The sequence below is a fragment of the Arachis duranensis genome, chromosome 5, assembly GCF_000817695.3.
Source record: "Arachis duranensis cultivar V14167 chromosome 5, aradu.V14167.gnm2.J7QH, whole genome shotgun sequence".
Classification (NCBI taxonomy): domain Eukaryota; kingdom Viridiplantae; phylum Streptophyta; class Magnoliopsida; order Fabales; family Fabaceae; genus Arachis; species Arachis duranensis.
In genome coordinates this window covers 105141017-105159501 of record NC_029776.3, presented here as the reverse complement: position 1 = coordinate 105159501, position 18485 = coordinate 105141017, and the positions used below count along the sequence as shown (strand labels likewise).

The 18485-nt window shown below is 39.4% G+C and overlaps 3 protein-coding genes across 6 annotated transcripts in view; 1 reads left to right on the top strand and 2 right to left on the bottom strand.

Moving 5' to 3' along the window:
* Window positions 1-12264: 12264 nt before the first annotated feature.
* On the bottom strand, window positions 12265-14799 carry LOC107491123 (uncharacterized). The gene is made up of 3 exons (XM_016111890.3): window positions 14680-14799; window positions 13253-13976; window positions 12265-13104 (listed from the first exon to the last, which is right to left on the bottom strand). Exons 2-3 carry the CDS (start codon window positions 13960-13962, stop codon window positions 12378-12380), a joined length of 1437 nt encoding a protein of 478 aa, XP_015967376.3. The 5' UTR covers window positions 13963-13976; window positions 14680-14799; the 3' UTR covers window positions 12265-12377.
* Window positions 14701-16840, top strand: LOC107491126 (N-alpha-acetyltransferase MAK3). 4 transcript variants are annotated; one of them, XM_052261903.1, is made up of 3 exons: window positions 14701-15166; window positions 15320-15435; window positions 15936-16840. In XM_052261903.1, the coding sequence occupies exon 3, from the start codon at window positions 15988-15990 to the stop codon at window positions 16588-16590; it is 603 nt and encodes a 200-aa protein (XP_052117863.1). In that variant the 5' UTR covers window positions 14701-15166; window positions 15320-15435; window positions 15936-15987; the 3' UTR covers window positions 16591-16840. The 4 variants fall into 4 exon arrangements, with proteins under 4 accessions (XP_052117863.1, XP_052117862.1, XP_020999190.1 ...); XM_052261902.1 differs by having other exon boundaries at window positions 15280-15435; XM_021143531.2 differs by lacking the exon at window positions 14701-15166 and having other exon boundaries at window positions 15194-15435; window positions 15933-16840.
* Window positions 16841-18053: 1213 nt separating this feature from the next.
* LOC107491125 (protein SRC2 homolog) overlaps window positions 18054-18485 on the bottom strand; it is a gene marked incomplete in the record, with an annotated part of 1506 nt that continues 1074 nt past the window's right edge. Inside the window, 1 exon segment of the mRNA XM_016111892.3 lies at window positions 18054-18485. Coding sequence (XP_015967378.1) covers window positions 18284-18485 — 202 coding nt within the window.

The following is an 18485-nucleotide window of genomic DNA, read 5'->3' as shown; positions in this document are numbered from 1 at the left end:
ATCGGTAACCCGGCCCGGTACGGCCCAAGTTGTTAATTTAAAAAAAAATTTGATGTTGCAGCCCGACACACAATATTTTCTCCTCTCTGGCCCTCTCTCTCAATCAGGAACGTAGAGAACCCAAGCTCCCAAATCCCAATCCCATTCTCAGACCCTTTGTGAATGCTCGTTCAGACACCCACCAGCCACCATCACTGGCCTCACGGTGTTCTTTCTCGGAACTGGCTGCTCTGCTTCCGCGCTGCACAGCTTCTCCGCGCCGCACTGCTTGCCGGAGAACCTTACTCACGAAGCCACCAAAAGCGGCCGCGAAGTGTGAAGGTCACTGCTCTGCTCGTGCTCCTCTTCTTCTCGGCGCTGCTCATCTTCTTTACGGCGCTGGTGCGCTTTGTTATTGTAATTTATAATTCTGGATTTGTTCAGAATTTGTTATTATAGTTTCTTCCTTAGTTGATTTTTCCAGTTTTTTTTTTCTTAATTTTTCATTTTTGCTTCTATGTATGGTACTTCAAATTTTCGTTGTTGAAATTTGTTCAATTTTAGTTAGATTATATTTTTAGTTCCAATATCAGCTGGATTTTAGCTTTTAGGTAGCTCTAATCTATCTCTGAGAACTGGTTTACTTTTAATGCTTGTATTATGAAACGTATATTCATCATTAAAGTCTTGCTCTATGATTCATTGTGTGGCATATTGTTTGTGATTTATTATTGGATCTTTTTATGCTTCATTTGATTTTAATAAAAAATCATCGCCATTAATTGTTTGAAAACTTTCATGACAAGCTTGTTAATTAACGTCAATCTTGAAAGAATTGTGATGCCTCATTTCGAATTTGTTCAAATGAGTAAAGATGTTTGGATTCCTTTAAATGAAACTTATCTCTGGCCTCAACTCTCTTTCCTGGCATTTTTTCTATGTTCAGGCATTTGTCAGTTTTTTTTTTTAAAAAATACTTTGTTGAGATAGATTTTGATCCCCAAAACTTGGCTTTTTGCCTTTCAATCTCTCCAAATTAAACATTTATCAAAGAAAAATATTACAACAATAGAAGGCTAGTAGAAACCACCTTTGTTCATTGTGGAATTTTGTTTGATCTAAATAAAATGTTCTGCTTTTAAAAGTATTGTAAATTAAATTTGTTAAAATAGTTGTTCTGATTAATGACTGATTTATAGATGCTTTATATTTTTATTGATAAATTCTAGTTGAAAAATGAACTCAATAGTTATAGTAGTTTAATTATTAACCACTGAATAAAACTATAAGAAAGAAAAAAAACCAATGGGTTGATTTCTTTCCCATAGCGGCTAAAAAATAAGCACCAACAGAATGTACCATTATATTAAGTCAAAACAATAGAGAACATCGTAGAATGGAGTAATGGACTACTCTAGCATTGCATCATCAAGTTTAATTATGATAAAACAAATTAACCAACTAAAAAATTCCTGTTTCTAACTAGCAAGGAAATTATACAAATTTCACCATAAAATTAAGGGATAAGTATGATTTTGGTCCCTAAAGTTTTCAGTCAGAATCGAAACCATCTCTCATCTAATTTTTTATTTAAAATCGTCCTTAACGTTTTTTTGTATTAAAATCGTTTTTTTTTTATTTTTTGGGATTAATTTTATAATTTTTTAAAAGTAAAAGTAGTTTAGGAATTAAATTAAAAATTTTATTTAAAATGACGATTTTAATACGAAAAAAAATATTAAAGACGATTTTAAAATCGAAAATTAGATGAGAAACGGTTTCGATTCTAACTGAAAATTTTAGAGGTCAAAACCATACTTAACCCTAAAATTAATTACCAAAACAATTCTTTTAGCATTGGATCTATAGCGGGGCAGAACGAAAATTGGCGGTGGCATGTCTTTTGCCGAGAAGCTTGGAACAAAGTGTTTACCAAAGTCCTTATTCTTTACCAAAGCTCTTTTCATCTGTTCTTCATATTTGAATACTTTAGACATAGATATACTTATTTAAATAGTTATCCTTGAATTAATTAGCAGTCAGATATTCGATTTTCACATTTATTCAAGTTTTAGAAATTAATCAATATATATTAGTTTATTTTTTAATTGATAATATAAGGTTTGATTTCTCATCTTATATTTTTTAAGTGGTACAAAAAATTATATCACACTTTATAATATTGAGAACAAAAATTTACAAGAATTATTTTGGTTTATAGATAGACTTTTTTCTTTAATATATATTATCCTTTAAATTTTACAGTTAAATGGATTAAAAAATTTTATACTATTTTTAAAATAAAAATAATAAATTATTTACGTATCTAAAAAAGCATATATTATATATTAGTATATTATGGGAAGTTTCTTAACGACTTAACTTATATGTGCATCCTCCATTTTTTTCTAAAAACTACTTTGTTGAGATAGATTTTGAAACGAAATAAAATAGCTTCTTGCCTTTCAATTTCTCCAAATTAAACATAAAATTATTAAAGAAAAATATTACAATAATAGAAGGCTAGTAGAAACAACAACTTGTTTATTGTGGAATTGTTTGATCTAAATAGAATTTTCTACTTTTAAAGATGTTGTAAATTGAATTTGTTAAAATTTTTTTTTATTTAATAGCTGATTTTTAATGTATGTATTATATTTTTTATTTTTTATTGATAAATTCTAGTTGAAAAATAAACTTAATATAGTAGCTAAATTATTAATTACTCAGTAAAATTATAAAAAAATAATTTAATTATTCTGTTAGTCTCTATAATTTTATCAAAATTTTAATTAGATTCTTATATTTTTCTTTTTAATTGAGTCATTACATTGCTTTTAATCTCATAATAACTACATTCTTTTCACGTTAAAAATATTAAAATTAACAGAATATTTTTTTTAAAAAATATGTAATTAAAGATCTAATTGAGTTTTTAATAGTAGATATCTTTAATTTACGAAAAATATTTTGTTAATTCTAACATTTTTTATACTACGAAGGATCTAATTACAAAATTAAAAGTAATGTAGGGATTCAATTAAAAAATTATAAAAACTTAATTAAAAATTTAATAACTATAAAAACCAATAGAATAATTAAATATGATTTTATATATAATGAAACAAAAATAATATTTACTTGAGATGAATACAAATAAAAGTAGTTGTAGGTAAAAACTTTAAAACCAGTCAATGGTTAGACGCAAAAATTAGTATCCTAGTTGGAATGAAGAAAATCTTATGTCATAAGCTGTTCAAGTTGTGATGTTGATGGTTTGATGAATCAGAAGGGATTAAGAGATGGAGAAAAATAAGTTTTTCTCATTGTTGAAGAGAATGAAAAGTTTTTTTTTAAAAATATTTGTTGAGTTATTACACCTTATATACTATATACTCTTTATGTACTCTCACTAAAAAAATAATTACAATAGTAAGACGCGTCGTGTCCGTTGGGGAAGTGTTAAGGGCTTTGGTAACGGTGCAACCTCATTAATGACTGCTCCGTTTTTACCATTATGCCCCTTAGCGTATTTATAAATACTTTCCCTCTCTTTCATTTTTTCCGTTTCTGCAATCTTCCAAATTTCTTCCTTCCTTGTTCGTGTTGCATTCTTGTGTTCGAAGATTTCTGTTCTTCTCCAACCTTCATTTCTCGGATAAAGGTTAGTTTTGTTTATATCATGCTTTATGTTTGCATGTTTTGTGAGTGGATAGGTTGACCTATAGATTCTAGCTTCGCATCTCTCCTCTTTAGGGGCCGTGTTTTTTTATTTTTCTTTTTCTTTTTCCCTTTTGTAGGTTTCTGCCACTTTTCTTTATAAAAAATGGCTTCCGTAGACGTTCTTTCTCAGTGGGTAGATGTTACGGTCCTTGGGGAGGAACCGTTGGTTGATGCTGAGTTCATCACTCATCTTCGTACTCATCACCGGCTCTGTACTTCGGAGGAGGACGAGCCAAAATATGAACTGATAATCCCGAGTCCTGAAGACCGGGTCTGTTTTGGGAGAGAAAATGAGGCGGCCCCTCATTTTTTCTTTATGTATGAATGCATGATCACCCGCTTGGGTGTTTTTCTTCCTTTCTCAGATTTCGAGATATCTGTCTTGCATCACTGTAGAGTTGCCCCTACTCAACTTCACCCCAATTCTTGGGGTTTTTTGAAGATCTATCAGTTTATAAGCCATGCTCTGGACTTCCCGACCTCTCTGAGGATTTTTTTCTTTCTCTTTCATATGACTAAGCCCTTTAGTGGGCTAAACAACAAGCAGCAATGGGTATCCTTCCGAGCCATACAAGGTCGGAGGATTTTTACCCTTTTTGACGAATCTTTTTATGACTTCAAAAACTTCTTTTTCAAAGTTCAAGCCGTAGAGGGTCACCACCCCTTTTTCCTGGATGAGCATTCCTCCCCTCGCTTCCCCCTTTATTGGTCGCCGCCTTCCTCTTGTGAAAAGTATGGTCCCGATGACCTGGATGAGGTGGAGGTGGCCATTGTGGGGTTTTTCCGAGAAGCGTGGGGGAGGGCCCCATACTTGGATACCAGGAAAATCCTCCAGGGAACACCGACCTTTGTTCAATCTCAACTAGGTAGTGCATGCATTCTTTATTTCCGAGTTGTTTCTGCCGACTTGCATTCTACCGACTTGTAACTTTTGTTAGTTGTTTTCTTTTGTAGATATGGCAAAAAGGAACGCTCAGGAGGCCTACCAAAGGGTCCAGGAGGCTAAGGCGAAGTCCCAGGCTAGGGCCGGAGGTGCCAAGACAGTCATTTCTCCTCCTCCTCCTCCTCCTCCTCCTCCTAAGAATGTCGGTACTCCCTCTCAACCAATTATTATTTCTTCCTCTAGTTTGTCTCGACCACTCCCTTCTGCCCAAACTCTCTCTGAGCCCGAGAAGAAGAAGCGCAAGACTTCAGAGTCTGGCTCTTCTTCTTTTGATGGTGGGGTTAAGGCGGATGCTCTGGCATTCGTCCGAAAGAACATCTATCCCTTTATAAGTATGGATGATGTTTCTGTTCGAAACCACCTTACCGCCATGGCCGAGGAGAGTTTTAGGACAGCGGGTGTTTGTGGCAAACTCTTGGACATTTTTGAGAAGACTCCCCTCAGCTCCCTGGGGGCTTCCTCAAAGGTTGGGGAGTTGGAGGAGAGGCTTCTTATGTTTGAAAAACATGAGAGGGAGTTGAAGGAGGAGAGAGATAAATTGAGGAAGGAGAGGGATCACCTTAAGGAGGAGGAGAGTAAGCTGCGGGCCCAATGCACTTTGGAGGCTAATCTGAGGAAAACAGCACAAGACAGCTACCACAGTTTATTTCAAGATATTGTTGCCGTGAGGAAGGACTTGCTGAATTCTCGGAACGCATACGCCGAGTTGGAGGATTCTATCGCCGAGGGCGCCGAGGAGTCTTGGAGAATTTTCTTGGAGCAAGTTAGGGTTATAGCTCCCGACTTGGATCTTTCTCCACTACATCCTGACAAAGTAGTTATTGATGGCGCCATCGTTGATCCTCCTGTCCCCGAGGTCATTTCCGAGTCAGACCTGAAGACTCGGGGATAGAGGATTATTGAGTCTCCTCCTCATTCCCGAGATGCTCCGAGTTCTTCAGCTGCTCATCCGACTTCCTCTACAGCTCCTCCTCCTGGTCCTGGTGGCGCTCCTCCCGAGTCTGGCGGTGGTGATTCCTCTACTCCTTTGAAGAAATGACTTTTATTATTTTTATGGCTATATGGGGGCCCGGCCTGTGGGTCCCCCCTTTTTTAAACTTTATTTATCTGTTGGTGGTTGTGAACAATTTCTTCTTTGGCCTTTTAAGGCCGTAAACAAAATATTCTGATTTGTGCCCTTTTTGTTGGATAAGGGTTTTTTAAACAAAGTAAATGCCCTTTTTTGGATAAGGGTTTAAGTTACCTTGTGCGTGCATGCTTTTCTGTTTTTGATATGTTTGATCTTTTCGGGAAAACCTTTTTGTTGGCCTGCATCGCTTTCTCAAGCCTTTTTCGTTTAAGTGCTTTTGTGCAGCCTTTTTTCCAAGTTTTCCTATCTCTTTTGTTATCCTTCATGCTCAACTTTGCTTCAGTGAGTTTTTATGACTTAGGTTATTTTTGTGATGCGTTTTTCACCTACTCGGAGTGTTCCCGAGTTTGTCTACTCGGGCTCTTGTCTCGACTTACGAGTCGGACTTGTTCCCGAGTTTAATACGATCAACTTATACAACCTCTTTACGCCGACTTGTGCCTCGTCGTTTCATCCTGACGACCATATTAGGTCGGTTCATGGGATTTTCACGTTTTGTCGAGCTTAAGTCGGCGCGTTTCGTAGAAAGACTTAAAAAATAAAGGAGGATATTTAAGAGAGATATTGCAAATGAAAAAGATCTTTATTGATTGTGAAGGTACCTTTTTGCTACTAAGGGTTTTGATAGCTTATTTTCCCTTAGCCTCTACTATGATGCCTCGTTAAAAACCCTTCTCCAGAAAAAACCCTTTTTGGGAAAAAATCATGAAGTTGGGAAAAGAGTACATCAGGGAGTAGAGTTCGCTTCTAACTGTAGTACCTTTTCATATTACAAGCATGCCACGACCTTGGTAGCTCAGTGCCATTCAGGTCGGTTACTTTATAATAACCTTTCCCCAACACTTCCTTGATTTTGTATGGCCCCTTCTAATTTGCGGCGAGCTTTCCTTCTCCTGATTTATTGACTCCAATGTCGTTTCTGATGAGGACCAGGTCATCCAGGACAAAAGCTCTTCGAATGACTTTCTTGTTGTATCTAGTAGTCATCCTTTGCTTTAATGCCGCTTCTCTTATTTGGGCACCTTCTCGGACCTCGGGGAGCAAGTCGAGTTCCTATTTGTGCCCCTGTATATTTCCGACCTCATCATGGAGAATTACCCTTGGGCTTTGCTCATTGATTTCTATTGGAATCATGGCTTCTACACCATAGACTAATCGGAAAGGTGTTTCTCCTGTGGCGGATTGGGGGGTTGTCCTATAAGCCCATAACACCTGAGGGAGCTCTTCAGCCCAAGCTCCCTTTGCTTCTTGTAGTCTCTTCTTTAATCCTGCCAGTATGACCTTGTTAGCTGCCTCGACTTGCCCATTGGCTTGGGGGTGTTCCACCGAGGTGAACTGATGCTTAATTTTCATACTGGCTACCAAACTTCTGAAGGTGGCGTCGGTGAATTGGGTTCCATTGTCTGTGGTGATGGAATAAGGTATTCCATACCTTGTGATGATGTTTTTGTAGAGGAACCTGCGACTTCTTTGAGCGGTGATAGTGGCTAGTGGTTCTGCTTCTATCCACTTTGTGAAGTAATCTATTCCCACGATCAAGTACCTGACTTGTCCTGGCGCTTGGGGAAAAGGACCTAACAAATCCATTCCCCATTTTGCGAAAGGCCAGGGGGAAGTTATACTAATGAGCTCTTCTGGTGGAGCTACGTGGAAATTTGCATGCATCTGGCACGGTTGGCACTTTTTCACAAAGTCTGTGGCATCTCTTTGCAAAGTCGGCCAATAGAATCCTGCTCGGATTACTTTCCTGGCTAGTGACCTTGCTCCGAGATGGTTTCCGCAGATTCCACTATGTACTTCCTCCAACATCGGTGGTTCTTGAGGTCGGTACGCACTTCAGCAATGGTGTTGATATCCCTCTTCTGTAAAGGACATTTCTCACCAAAGTATAATGTTGTGCTTCCCTTCGGATCCTTTTAGCTTCTTTCTCTTCCTTGGGGAGGATGTCGAATTTCAGATATTCGACCAAGGGATTCATCCATCCGAGGTTTAATCCGACTACTTCAAGTACCTCTTGTTCATCTTCTGTTTTTGATACCGAGGGCTCCTGGAGAGTTTCTTGGATCAGGCTTCTATTGTTTCCTCCTGGTTTGGTACTTGCTAACTTGGATAGGGCATCTGCTCTGCTATTTAGGTCCCGAGTTATGTGTTTAACTTCGGTTTCCGCAAAGCGCCCAAGGTGCTCCAAGGTTTTCTCCAAGTATCTCTTCATGTTGGGGTCCTTTTCCTGATACTCTCCACTTATTTGGGAAGTCACCACTTGTGAGTCGCTGTAGATCATCACCTTTGTAGCGCCAACTTCTTCTGCTAACTTTAATCCGGCAATCAAGGCTTCATATTCTGCCTGATTATTTGAAGCCGGAAATTCAAATTTTAAGGAGACCTCTATCTGGGTTCCTTTTCCATCCACCAATATTATGCCTGCGCCGCTCCCTGTCTTGTTGGAGGATCCGTCTACGTAGAGTTCTCAGGTAGTCGGTTTTTCCTCTTGCTCTCCTGCATATTCTGCGATGAAGTCGGTGAGGCATTGGGCTTTAATTGCTGTCCGAGTTTCATATTTCAGATCAAACTCGGAGAGCTCTATTGCCCATTGAACCATTCTCCCTGCAACATCCGTCTTTTGGAGGATTCGCTTCATGGGTTGGTTCGTACGGACTCTTATTGTGTGAGCCTGAAGTAAGGTCGTAGCCTTCGTGAGGCTATCACTAAGGAGTAGGCAAACTTCTCTAGTTTGTGATACCTTAGCTCAGGGCCTTGTAGGACCTTACTGATAAAGTAGACCGGGTGTTGCCCGACCTCGTCTTCTCTGACCAGGGCTGATGAGACAGCCCTGTTTGCCACGGATAGGTACAGGACGAGGTCTTTTCCCGGTACTGGTCGGGTTAAGATAGGAGGTTGGCTTAGGAATCTTTTGAACTCTTGGAACGCCTCCTCGCATTCCGAAGTCCATTCAAATTGGCATCCCTTCCTCAATAAAGAAAATAGTGGAAGGGATTTCAGTGCCGCTCCCGCCAAAAATCTGGAGAGGGCTGCAAGTCGGCCATTGAGCTGTTGAACCTCTCTCAAACAAGTCGGGCTTTTCATTTCTATGATGGCTCTGCATTTGTCGGGATTGGCCTCAATCCCTCTTTGTGTTAGCATAAATCCTAGAAATTTTCTATTCTTTAGTCTGAATGGCATGACCACGTAGCAATAGTTGGCTTTTGGCGTGATGAACGATGTTTTCTCCTGGTCGGATTCATGCATCGGGATTTGGTTATATCCCGAGTAGGCGTCCATGAATGATAAGTATTGGTACCCCGAGCTGGAGTCCACCAGGGTATCAATACTCGGTAGGGGATAAGGGTCCTTAGGACATGCCTTATTCAAGTCGGTATAGTCGACGCACATTCTCCATTTACCATTTTGTTTCTTGACTAGCACTACATTGGCTAGCCACGTTGGGTATTTGACCTCCCTAATAAAGCCGGCTTCCAGAAGCGCCTGTACTTGTTCTTCTACTATTGAGGCTCGTTCTGGGCCGAGCTTGCGTCTTCTTTGCTGTACAGGTCGGGACCCTAGGTAAACCGAAAGTTTGTGGGACATTAGCTCGGGATCAATCCCGGGCATGTCGGAAGCCTTCCATGCGAAGAGGTCGGAATTAGCTCTTAGGAGTTCACCCAACCTTTGCTTTAGGGTTTCCCCTAGGTGGGCTCCTATGTAAGTGTTTTTTCCTTCCTCCTCACCGACTTGTATCTCCTCGGTTTTTCCTCCCGGCTGGGGTCGCAACTCTTCTCTGGTCCTTGTACCGCCTAGCTCTATGGTGTAGACTTCTTTGCCCTTTCCTCTCAGATTTAGGCTTTCATTATAGCACTTTCTCGCCAATTTTTGATCTCCCCTCACCGTTGCTATTCCTCCTGGAGTCGGGAATTTCATGCAAAGGTGGGGAGTGGATACCACTGCTCCTAGGCGATTAAGGGTAGTCCTGCCGATTAAGGCATTGTAGGCTGACCCTTCATCGATGACTATGAAGTCTATACTCAGAGTCCTTGATTTTTCCCCTCTTCCAAAAGTGGTGTGAAGGGGTAGAAATCCCAGTGGTTTTATTGGTGTATCCCCTAACCCATATAGGGTGTCGGGGTAGGCTCTCAACTCCTTTTCATCTAACCCTAGCTTGTCGAAGGCGGGCTTGAAAAGGATGTCCGCCGAGCTTCCTTGGTCTACTAGGGTTCTGTGGAGATGGGCATTGGCTAGGATCATGGTTATCACCACGGGATCATCGTGCCCGGGAATTACTCCTTGCCCATCCTCTTTTGTGAATGATATAGTAGGGAGGTCGGGTGTCTCATCCCCGACCTGATAGACTATTTTGAGATGTCTTTTACGAGAAGATTTGGTGATTCCACCTCCCGCAAACCCTCCTGAGATCATATGGATATGTCTCTCTGGGGTCTGTGGTGGTGGATCTCTTCTATCCATGTCATCTCGCTTTCTCTTTCCGTGACCGTCCGACCTTTCCATGAGATATCTATCAAGCCGACCTTCTCTAGCCAGCTTTTCTATCACATTCTTAAGGTCGTAGCAGTCGTTAGTGGAGTGACCATATATCTTATGGTACTCGCAATAATCGCCGCGGCTTCCCCCTTTTTTATTTTTAATATGTCTAGGGGGTGGCAGCCTTTCAGTGTGGCAAATCTCTCTGTATACGTCCACTATAGAGGTTTTTAGAGGAGTATAAGAGTGATATTTCCTGGGCCTCTCGAGACCGAGTTCTTCCTTCTTCTTGACTTCCCTTTCCCTCTCCCTAGAGGAGGAAGTGGGTCCAGGTCGCCAACTCGGGTCTCTTAATTTTGCATTCTCTTCCATATTGATGTACTTTTCTTTCCTGTACATCACTTAGAGAAACGGGGTGTCTTTTAGATATGGACTGGGAGAAGGGACCTTCTCTAAGCCCATTGACTAACCCCATTATGACTGCCTCTGTGGGCAGGTCTTGGATCTCCAAACATGCTTTATTGAACCTTTTCATATAGGCTCGTAAAGGCTCTCCGACCTCCTGTTTTATTCCCAGGAGGCTCGGTGCATGTTTTACCTTGTCTTTTTGGATTGAGAACCTCATCAAGAATTTCCTTGAGAGGTCTTCAAAGCTGGTGATGGATCTCGGGGGGAGGCTATCAAACCACTTCATTGCTGCTTTTGATAAAGTGGTCGGGAAAGCCTTGCATCTCGTAGCGTCGGAGGCATCAGCTAGATACATCCGACTTTTAAAGTTGCTCAGATGATGCTTTGGGTCCGTGGTTCCATCGTAGAGGTCCATATCAGGGCTTTTGAAGTTCCTCGGAACTTTTGCCCTCATTATGTCCTCACTGAAAGGATCTTCTCCGCCCGGGAGTTGGTCTTCTTGTTCGTCGCGGGAGTTCTTGAGGGAGGACTCTAGCTGTAAGAGTTTTCTTTCTAACTCTTTTCGCCGTTCCATCTCTTCTTTAAGGTACCTTTCGGTTTCCTTCTGTTTCTCCCGCTCTTGCTCCAATTGTTCCAGGCGGCTATGGACTAATCCCATTAATTCAGTTATGTGGGAGGGTCCGCCCTTTTCTGACTCACGTCCATCTGAGGAATTTACCTTCGGATTCTTCACTCCGGAGGTACCCTCTCTGTGTTGGTCGTTATCTTGTTGTTGGGCCATGTCTTCATTGTCATTACCCATATCTAGATTCTCTTGTTCAGAATCTGTTTCCACATGGCCTTCTTCGTGGGATCTATCCGCCATCGATGGGTGATCTCTCGGGTCCCCGACAACGGCGCCAATGTTACGGTAGGTAACCGGAGATTAATATGATGGATGGCGTTTGGCGGCCCAAGTGTATGAAGGAGGAAGACTCCGGATGATTCTGCAACTCGGGAGGCTCCGTCCGACTTGTGCTCGCGAGTGAATGGGGGGTGGTACCTGCAAAGACACTCCGATGCCTAAGTTAGCAAGAGTGTGAGCAGGTCTAGAGAGTATTGGACTTAGAGATACCTGAGGGGTGTCAGTGTATTTATAGTGGTGAGCCAATAACCACCGTTGGAGTAGTGCCGTATCTTTAGGGTGCTAACCGTCCCTATTATCTTGGGGAGGTTAAGATATGGCTTTATGAAGCGGTTAGAGAGATTTTAGGGGCGGTTACTCATTTGAGTGAGTATTTATCTGCCAGTTTAATCTCATATTCGACTTCTTCAGACCAAGGGGAGGTCGATACTTAGCTAGGCTCTAATCCTTCAGGTTAGGCCTTTTAGTTGGACCTGGGCCTTTGCATTGGGTTAGGGTATGAACACTACCCAAAAAATTGATGAAAATATTTAGACTAATAAAATAATTAAACCAAACAAAATCACAAGGTTGATTTCTTTCCTATAGCGCTAAAAATAAGCACTAGCAGGATGTACCATTATATTAAGTCAAAACAATACAGAACAACATAGATTATGCATTCATGCTAATTAAGTCGCATGTGTGAATAAAAAAAATGGGCTACTGTGACATTACATCAGGAAGTTTAAATATGATAAAACAAATTAACCAACTAAAAAAACCCTGGTTTCGAACTACCAAGTAAATAATACAAATTTCATCATAAAATTTATAACCTAAACAATTCTTTTAGCATTACATCTATAGCGGGGCACAACAAAAATGGGCGGTGGCATGCCTTTTGCCGAGAAGCTTGGAACGAAGTGTTTACCAAATTTTTTATTCTCTACATTGAACACTCCGGTATCACACGAACCAAATGCAAGATTCTGAAAGTAAACATCTACGTAATCATCAGTATAATATATTGAATTTGGAGTAAGAGTAGGACACCTTAAACTCGGCACTGAAACTGAATGATTGTCTCCTACGAATAAGATTTCGCCATTCAGTGTTTCGATGTTCTTCTGTCCCCTTGATAACGGAAGATTTAGTTTAAACACAGTAAAATTCACACTCAAGTGAGGTTTATCAAATTTATGTAACTCCTGCTCTTTATCCTTGCTTAGATCAGGTTCAACATACTCTTCTACTTTTTGGTTTTCAAGTTCATCCATAATCTTGGATATCTCCTCCCTTAGTTGGTCATGTTCTTCTTGGGTTCTAGCTTCATATTCTGCTCGAGCTCTTTTCCTCATCTCTTCTATCTCGACATCCTTGCGAATTCTCTCTTCCATGGTAATGTAGTCTCTTCGAACATGTAGCAACTCTCCCATGGAAGTTTCCACAAGATAAGCATTGCCAGAATAGTTGCACCACAAATATTCCGAAAGTCCTTCATTTATGGTCTTGAACCGGAGATAACAAGGAGAGGAATTATTACCACCGGGTCTTTGCTTATACCTGTTAGAAAAGCAAAAGAGAGCAATGGAAAAATTTGTATTTACAAAATATTTAAAAATATTATTGGACTATATTAAAAAATGCTAAGTTACTAACAAATAACTATATCATAAATACTTATTAATATTCTAATAGTGTTTAATGATACCTTTTGCGATAAATTCTGACGATCCAGCTGTGGAAATCCACGGCGTATGCCATACCCTTGTAAAAGATAACATCCGCAAAGGTTTGTATTTCTTTGTTGGGTTTTGGATAGCTCCAGAAATTGTTACCCGATTTGTAATGTGTCAATGTTTGAGTACCGCCATAGATTGCAATCACTTCAAAATCGTTGGGGAAATCATTCGGGTCTTTGGAAAGAACGGCTTTGTTGACACCATACTCGTCCATGTGCATCACTCGGTCACCATCATCGCACTGAATTGGCGGCAGTTTGATCATGGATTTTTCCAATTCGCTTGCAAACGGGTTTATGAGAACCAGTTCTATTTGCCCCGATTTGTTATCTACGAAGAACAACCATCCATGAGAAGATCCACAGCATCTTTTGTAAGGAAGGCTGAATTGAATTTGATTGCAGAGAGTATCTTTGGCTATGTTGTACAAACCACGAATTTCTTTGTGGTCTTGCATAGGAACCACCAGCAGAGGAAGTTGATGATTTGCGCGGAAAAGATGGTGTTTGTGCTTGTAAAATCTATGAGAGAAAGAGAGCCAAGGTTTGCACACTGCACCGAATCGAGCATAGTCATAGATATCGTCAAACCTATCTGTGATCCTATTCAATATGTCATCGCCAAGAATTGCCCATTGAGATGCAGCATTGCCGTTGTTTTCCTCCACCATTGATGCCATTATCACAACAAACACTGAGGAGGAGAGAAGAGAAAAGGAGAAACTGTGGTTTCCTTTTATTTCCAATTATCTAAAGTGTATGAGAATCAATTATATCTAATTGAAACTTCAAACTTTTTTTTATTAAATTTCAAATCGCTATTAAAGGTAGTAACAATCTTTTCTGTGATGAACTTTTGAATAAAATAAATCTTATCTGAAATTTTGGCGATATGCAGATCAAATTTATTTTATTCGAAGTTAATTAGAAAACTAGTAAACAAATTTAAATTCAAATTTTCGTGAAAAAGTGATATTACAATTTAAAAATGCATATAATAAATTATATCCTAACTGAAATATGAATTAAAGAAAATCATGGCTATGAAATAAAAAAATTGTTTTGATTCTAAATTATTATGCTTACCATATATTAGGATGATATTTATAGCAATAATATTATTGGTGGCGGTGATGGCGTGCCAATAGTTTGCCAATAGTTTTATTTAGTTAAAAATTTAACCTAATTTAGTTTATGAAAAAAAATATGAGCTAACTAACATGTAGAATATTTAAAAAAAAAAAATTTGGTCATGGGCTCAGCCCAGCAAGAAAAGAACCCAATCCGTCCAGAAACCCGCCCCTGAACCCGACCCACCCATACTCTCCTACGGTCCTACCCCGTTCACGTACCACGGTACCAGTATACCACCCCTTCTGAGCAGATCCTTGTCCTACCTTGATGCTGCCGATTCCAATGCCGCCAAACAGCTGCCGTCACCCACCATCAGCGTCAAAACATCGCCAGACCACCACCGCCGTAACTATCCCTCTGAAGCACGCGGCATCTCCGCTCCCTTCTTCGATCAGATTCCTTTTTTGCTATCAGTCACGGTGTTCCCACCACCAAACCTTCGTCGCCGATGCATGTGAGATCGCCAGCTGCCACTCCCGGCCTAAGAGTACGATTGAAGGTCTTTTTCTTCGCGGATTGATGTTCTGCCCCATTGCCTCTTGTTCGATTTGGCAGAGATCTCGCTTTTCCGGTGCTGCTAGCTGCATTACAGATCATTAGTTGTGGAACAATGCCATCGCTACGCCAAGGAGGACGACCTTGAACTTCCGCCGCCGTCATCGTCTTCTGAACGATATGCCCGTTCGGTTTCTGCCTCTGGAAGCTGGCTTCCTCTGCCGCGCCCTCCACGCGTTGCCTAAAAAATTAGAAGTAAGAAAACCGTTTTTTTTGTCGAATGGGTCTTTTTTTGTTTACATAAGTGGGCCAGCCCATGAACCATGTAACTTTTTTTTTGTCCGTTCTTACGGTTTATCTCCCTCAAGTGACTGACTGCCTGCACTGCGCACCCCTCCCTTGCTTCAGAGACCTCGCATCTCGCACGCTGCCTCATCGCCGATCACCGTAGTGGTTTCTTCGCCGGTAATCGGTTGCTGATCCACATATAACATCGTTGCTTCTTCCTTCGTTGATTTGTCCAGGTTTTTTTTCTTAATTTTTCATTTTTGCTTCTCTCTATGGTACTTCAAATCTTCATTATTGAAATTTGTTCAATTTTAGTTATATTTTATTTTTATTTCCAATTCCAGCTGGATTTTAGGTAGCTCTAATCTTTCTCTGAGAACTGGTTTACTTCTACTGCTTGTATCATGAAACGTATATCCATCATTGAAGTCTTGTTCTATGATTTATTGTGTGGCATATTGTTTGTGATTTATTATTGGATCTTTTTATGCTTCATTTGATTTTAATAAAAAATCGATGCTATTAATTGTTTGAAAACTTTCATGATCAGCTTGTTAGTTAACGTCAACCTTAAAAGAATTTGTTCAAAGATGTTTGGATTCTTTTAAACGAAACTTAATCTTTTGATTACTAAATTGATGTCATGGATCTTGAATAAAATCGATGTTTCACGCATTTGAAGAGCTAATTCAAGGGTTTAGCTCTAAATGTTACAATTGTCTTCCAATGCAAGAAGAATATCAAAGCAATAGCCAAGACGAAAACAAGGAGGACAAAGAAGAGACATCATGGAAACAAGCACCAAAGAAGACTTAGAAATCAAGAAGGTGGATTGTGATGCATCGGAGATCGAGTATGTTAGTTATGGTGGCGAGCACCACCTCCCCCTGATCATGAACCTAGTCGACCAAGAACTCAGCGAGCCTTACTCTATATTCACGTATCGTTACTTTGTCTATCTCTGGCCTCAGCTCTCTTTCCTAGCATTCCACAAGGGTAAATGTGTCGGCACGGTGGTTTGTAAGATGGGCGACCATCGAAACGTTTCCAGAGGATACATTGCCATGTTGGTTGTGATAAAGCCCTATAGAGGAAAAGGCATTGCTACAGAACTTGTTACTAGATCTATTAAGGTGATGATGGAATCTGGTTGTGAAGAAGTTACTCTGGAATCAGAAGTTACAAACAAAGGAGCATTGGCACTCTATGGTCGCCTTGGCTTTATTAGGGCTAAGAGGCTCTTTCATTATTATTTGAACGGAGTCGATGCTTTCCGGCTCAAACTGCGATTCCCTCGGCCGGAGCTGCACCCATCTCTGCCTGTGATGGCAGATAAATATGGTACTAGTCATATAACAAGTGATCATGGTAATTCAGCATTTGAACAATGATTTGATTCCTTCAATGCCTGTTTGAGTGTTTGTAAAGAATCATAAACCCTTCTTGAGCATATTGATGTAGAATTAGTTAGATACCAAGATTTTTTATTGGCTCAACTCTATTTATATTACCATGTAATGATTAATATAATGCTATTAGTATTAGTGATTATACAATATATGAATATGGTAAAAGAAAAAACTATAGAATTATGCTATATTCTGTAAAATAATACGCGGTGGGATGCCTTTTATTGTGAAACTTAGAACAAATTGATTATCAAAACCTTTATTTTCTGCATTGAATATAGGAACTTACCACTTCAACGATGCACTCATGCGAGGTGTAGTATCAATCTCACTCAAAGTCATATACATCATGTTCTACCTCTTGATTTTGTATTAAGCAAATATTTAAGAGGACATATATGTTGAACAAAAATATATATTTTGCAAGGGCAATATATACGCAGATGTTTGAGAGTGTTATCCAACAGCAACAAATAAATTAAATAAGTTTTGCAGATGTTGTCTCTTTCAGTTGAAGGCCAAGGACAGAATCCGTTGGTCTGTAGTTTGTATTGATCACAATTAGGGTTGGAAGTAAGTCAATCAAGTCAGCTCGAGCTTGACTCGTTAATAGCTCGATAAGCTGAACTTGTGAGTTGGTGAGTCGAGTTTGAGCTTGGATAAGCTCAACTCATTAGCTCGTGAACTGGTTCGATTATATATATATATATATATTAACTATATAATGATTTTAATTATTTAAAATTTTATATTTAATTTTTATATATAATTTTGATGTAGGACATAAATAATAAATTTATAATTTATTAAAAAGATAGAAAATATATAAAATTGATCTTTTTAAATATTTTTTAAAATATATAAGTTATAATTTATCAAGATAGAATTATAGATTATGTTTTTATTATTTGAATCAGCTCGTGAGTTCAAACAAGCTCGTAAACTTTTGGCGAGTCGAACTTGAACTTAACAAATAAGTTTGATTGTTAATGAGTCGAGCCGTGAACCTAGCTCGACTCATTTTTAACCCTAATCACAATGTTCCTTAATTACCTACCAAATCTTGAAAGAATGACTTTTTCCTCATCCATCCAACACCTACATTAAGCTTTGTTACCTATGTTTATAACGTCGTGGAAAGTTGCACCAAGTCATGCTTTATCTTCTAAGAAAAATATCTTAAATGAATATAGAAAACCTTGGATTCTTCTTCAAGTAGCCAGTTGCCAATGGGAGCATATTCTAGAGATAATACGCCATACTAACATTATCTTATCTGTTTCATACTTTCATTTCCTTTATTATCTTTATGCTACATATCTCCATCATATAGAAGTAACATTTGGGTCTGGCCCTACTTGACATCTTGACAACAATTATGCCTTTAAAAAATGAAATTGTGTTCCACGCCTCTCATCTGAAATACCCAAGATCCTTCTTGTAAATTCCTCCGAAATCCATAATTATCTCTATTATTATAAGATAAAACCAAAAATACAGAATAGAACTATTAGATTTCGCTGAACACAATTTATCATTTTCCATTAACAAGTCAACTTCAAACAATTAAAAAGAAGCCACTTATTTTTCTTTTTCTTTTTTTTCCCCATAAAAATAGAAAAAAAAGTTGACAAGTTGGAGTAAGCCGCCGTCGTTTTTCGTTTCTTTCTTGGTTCTAGAAATCATCACCGTCGTAACCACCATCATCGTAGCCAAGATCATCCTCAACCTTCTCAGCAGCATCATCAGCAATCTTATCCTCCAAATAATCAGCACCTTCCACAAGCGCTATTCCACCAACCGCACCAGCTAACGCTCCAACCGCCAAACCCGTCCCCATCCCACCAAACTTACTCTTCTTCTTCTCCTCCACTACA

What these genes read in the sequence shown, in the direction of transcription:
- LOC107491123 (XM_016111890.3), bottom strand. Translation starts at nt 13,962, where the DNA reads ATGGCATCAATGGTGGAGGAAAACAACGGCAATGCTGCATCTCAATGG. An exon ending in GTCAGAATTTATCGCAAAAG is followed by an intron (nt 13,105 to 13,252) that starts GTATCATTAAAC and finishes CTTTTCTAACAG; the next exon opens with GTATAAGCAAAGACCCGGTG.
- LOC107491126 (XM_052261903.1), top strand. Translation starts at nt 15,988, where the DNA reads ATGGAAACAAGCACCAAAGAAGACTTAGAAATCAAGAAGGTGGATTGT.